Source organism: Juglans regia, chromosome 11, assembly GCF_001411555.2.
Source record: "Juglans regia cultivar Chandler chromosome 11, Walnut 2.0, whole genome shotgun sequence".
Lineage (NCBI taxonomy): Eukaryota > Viridiplantae > Streptophyta > Magnoliopsida > Fagales > Juglandaceae > Juglans > Juglans regia.
In genome coordinates, this window is record NC_049911.1 from 28,517,540 (window position 1) to 28,521,382 (window position 3,843).

Below are 3,843 nucleotides of genomic sequence, written 5' to 3' on the forward strand. Positions count from 1 at the left end.
TTCCACAATGCTACCCAGATTGGCAATGGACAAAATAAATAAGAAAAGTCTGGCCATGTAGCTGCCTATGAAATTAGGGGGAATTTCCAACTCTAATTACTTTTAAAAATCAAGAAATATTTCATCATCCTTTCATCGTACCAGTCCTTTTTCTTCCCGTAAGGAGGGGTGTTGGATGAGACCACTCACTCATATAAGACAGACCTGGTATTAGGGAGGAAAAGAGGCTCCCTAACCTGGCGGGTGAGGGGACCGGGATGGCTAGTTGCCCGCATGCATAGGGCGGGCGGGCAGGCAGGCAACCTGTAAGTAAAAACATTCACTAGTAATTGAGGACCATTCATCCATCGCAATTGGCTTTCACTTAGAAATGGAGGCCTTTTTATCTTCTCGTTTTCTTTAATAACAAAAACAAGGAATTGGATAACACCAATCACTTGAGTTGGCAACTCAATTTACGAGAGATCGGAAAACCTATAATGTCTCCAGTATTTTTCATACATCTCAATTCTCGTAACTCTTGAACCCATAAAAATAGAACTCCAACGAGACACCGAAAGGTACCATAAAACTAGAAAAATTCAGAAGTGATCTCGAAACAACTCAGACAAACCTCCCGACAAATCCGTTTGACTGAAATTGCGCGACATCTAAGCCATTCGACGCATTACCAAGATTACCAAGAATAGAATACAGACCATAAAACTATAGATCTACGCACGATGCATACATCAAGGCTATCATTTCAAGAGGTTGGCTTGGCCATTTTTAGGTTCTCCATCGTATCGTACGTGCTGCTGCTAATACCTACCGTCAGCTCAATCGGTCTCTCCCACCCCCACCCCCCGCCAACGTTCCAATCATTCATCTCCTTCCTCCGTATACGAACACGTTATGGAAGCAAAGGAAACAGCAAGGACAACTAAACAAACACACTGGGGCCTTTACTTTATGCACAAAACTGATTCCATTCGATAGTAATTATTACATGTACACTCTCTTCCTCTCAATCAAAATAGCAAACACCTCGTGGTTTTTAATATTTAAAGACAACAACTCAAGCAACAAACACCACCAACCAAAAAGAAGACTTATGTATCTTACAGTGTTGAAACCCTTTTCTCTTTGCTTTTTTCCTTAAAGCTTGTTTTTACAAACGGCCGTGTGGGGTTTGCTGCGGTAGCCTGAACCGGACCTGAGAAGCAGGAGACTTCACCGCCACGCCGTGCCAACATATACCACCCTTGCACATTTCGTGGGCGTGCTCGTGCGAAACTGCATACGTGGCCTTGCGGGACACGTCCCAAGTCAGCGTTCCGATCAAGATGAGGCCCACCACGATGGTCGACACAATCAGCACAAAACCACCACTGAAGCTCCGGCCACAGGCACACCCATAGACCTTGATCCCCGCGATCACGGCCACATAGATCGTCGTCAAGTTCCCCACCACGCAGTCAGACAACGCCATCTCCGTTTCTATTAACGCTTTAGCTCTATGGATGGTTATTGAAGCCCCAAGGGAAGGGTATTTAAGGAAGATTAAAAATTGGAAACGACTCGGGATTTGAGAGTGAAGCAGAGGGGAGAGCAGCAAGCAAATCTACGGAGGGATCGGAGAGGGGAATTAATGAATCGTCGTCTGGAGAATGTCTGGGGACTTGATTATGGAGTCGAAATTACGAAAGTAGGGCTAGTTTCGATGTCTGATGTAATGGCGTAATGAGCTTTTATCTTCAAATTCTGGGTGGTTTCTCAGAAGGGGAAAGTGGAAAGGTATCTACTTATGTTCGTACACCCGCCGACTTTCGGAAACCCAAACAGATACCGCCACGTCCTCTCTATGTTGTAATCCTGCCTACGTGGCTGTGCTGTCGTCCAAAGTCTCCTACATTTTTTCTCCCATTCTTCTACTGTAACGACGTCGTTTCTGTCACGCTTGGACAGTTTGAAGCAGATCAAGTTGCCACCTTGTTATTGGAGGCGGCTCTTGGAAACGCCGGGCTTTCAATCTTTACGGGGTGGACGGTTGACGATGCACCAATTCCAAATGAACGCGCGGATCTGAGCCACGTTTTACAATATTCTTAGTTTGTTGATGGGCAGGCCACGTATTGAGAGTTGAGCATTGAGCTGTAACCAAAACAAAACCTTTTTATAAGTGATAGCGGCCCGCAACTCTGGGTAGGACTTCGCTGTTGCTTAAAGCAGCTTCTTCCCTTAAAAAAATGTCGAGTGTTTGATTAACGATAATGAGATTGAAGGGGAACCCATAACCATAATGCGCGAAAAATATTTGAGGAGTCCAAATTTAATCGAAACATATTCAAGGCTTTAAGCAAAGCCTACTTTAGTTGGGATGGATGGTTAAACGTAGATAAGGAATAAAATCTTAGAATATTTGGATCTAATTATTTTCTATTTTTAAAGAAAATTATTTAATACTTTGAGTGACTTACCACTAATAAAAATAAATCGAGGGAAGCGGTTGGATCACCCCCAAAGCATGTGGTGAAAAACACCATCTTTAATGACTTAAAAATGGTACTTTTGAAATAAATTTTTTAAAATCAGAGTTGTTGTTGGCCACCGCCACATTTTTTTTTTCAGTTCAAAAGTGGTTGACTCTTTAGAGAAAAAAAAAAAAAGAAAAAGAAAATACAATACATCCACAAATCGTGAGAGCATTCACGGGTAAGTCACTTCACTTACTTTCGTGTCTTTCATGTCGATTCACAAGTTATTAATATAAGTAATTGATGATGTGGTATTTTACAGTTCGAGCAATTTCGCAATCGCCAAGCTCATGCTACCTATAATTAAGAGAAATAAAGGGTTCAAGTGACATTTGTGGTCACTTTGATGTCAAAATCAATGAAAAATCTTCTAATGATGAAAAAAATTCAAAAATTAGAAAGAATAGTAAAGAGATTCAAGAGAGTCTTCTCATAGAAGGGATGACTGCTATTTATACCTGATCTAGGCCTTACTGCCAAGAGAGATCGTGGCGCCTCAGGTCGTACTTGATTTAGACCAGCTACCACTCATTCTCTGTTGCATAAGTGTGTTAGTCTACGACTTAGGCGATCGAGAGAGATTGTGGCGTGTTAGGCCGTGCTAGGTCAGACATGCTGCCACCTTCCTACTAGTGTTGGGTGCCAAGTCATGGTCGAGCCGTCCTACATACTATGGGGGTACGCCGTTGCGTGCCGGGCCTTTTGACATATGCATTGAATGTGACGTGTCTTAAGTCTGACGAGACCACGATTGGTGCTTAGGTAGGGAGTGATAATCTCTATAAGAGTAATAATATATACACAATACTTTTTACAATATATGATGTAAAATAAATATATTTTTATAAAATGATATTATTTTTATATAGTATTTTCTAATAATACTTTTTATTTTAAAATATAATTGTGAAATATTTTTATAAAATTATGTTTTTATATATAATATTTTATAATAATACTTCTCATTTTAAAATATAATTATAAAATATATTGTAAAAAATATTATGAGTTTATCGCTTCAACTCAAACAATATGCTGAAGCTAGTGAAAATGGGAGAGGATTGGCTATAGCCTATAATTACAGGTGAATCTGATTGCACAGGGCTGAAAGTCCAATCAAGTTCTCTTTCTAAAATGTTAACATTGTACGTAATAGTATTTCGTTTTATTGTTATTTAACCGAGAGAAGAGGACAAATAATAATTACCAAAATTCCTGTATTAAAGATGAGACAACACTTTATTATGGTTCATTGTTCCCAAAAATAAGAAAAAAAAAACGATAAATTATATCTTTTAGTTAAGCAAAAAGCTAATCACTCAGTTAC

General features: G+C 39.8%; 1 protein-coding gene across 1 annotated transcript; it reads right to left on the reverse strand.

Annotated features, from left to right (window-relative positions):
- Positions 1–897: 897 nt before the first annotated feature.
- Positions 898–2,223, reverse strand: LOC108982106. Its single transcript, XM_018953395.2, has one exon. The coding sequence runs from the start codon at positions 1,469–1,471 to the stop codon at positions 1,151–1,153; it is 321 nt and encodes a 106-aa protein (XP_018808940.1). The 5' UTR covers positions 1,472–2,223; the 3' UTR covers positions 898–1,150.
- Positions 2,224–3,843: the final 1,620 nt, after the last annotated feature.

Coding starts and splice junctions, on each gene's coding strand:
- LOC108982106 (XM_018953395.2), bottom strand. CDS start 1,471: ATGGCGTTGTCTGACTGCGTGGTGGGGAACTTGACGACGATCTATGTG.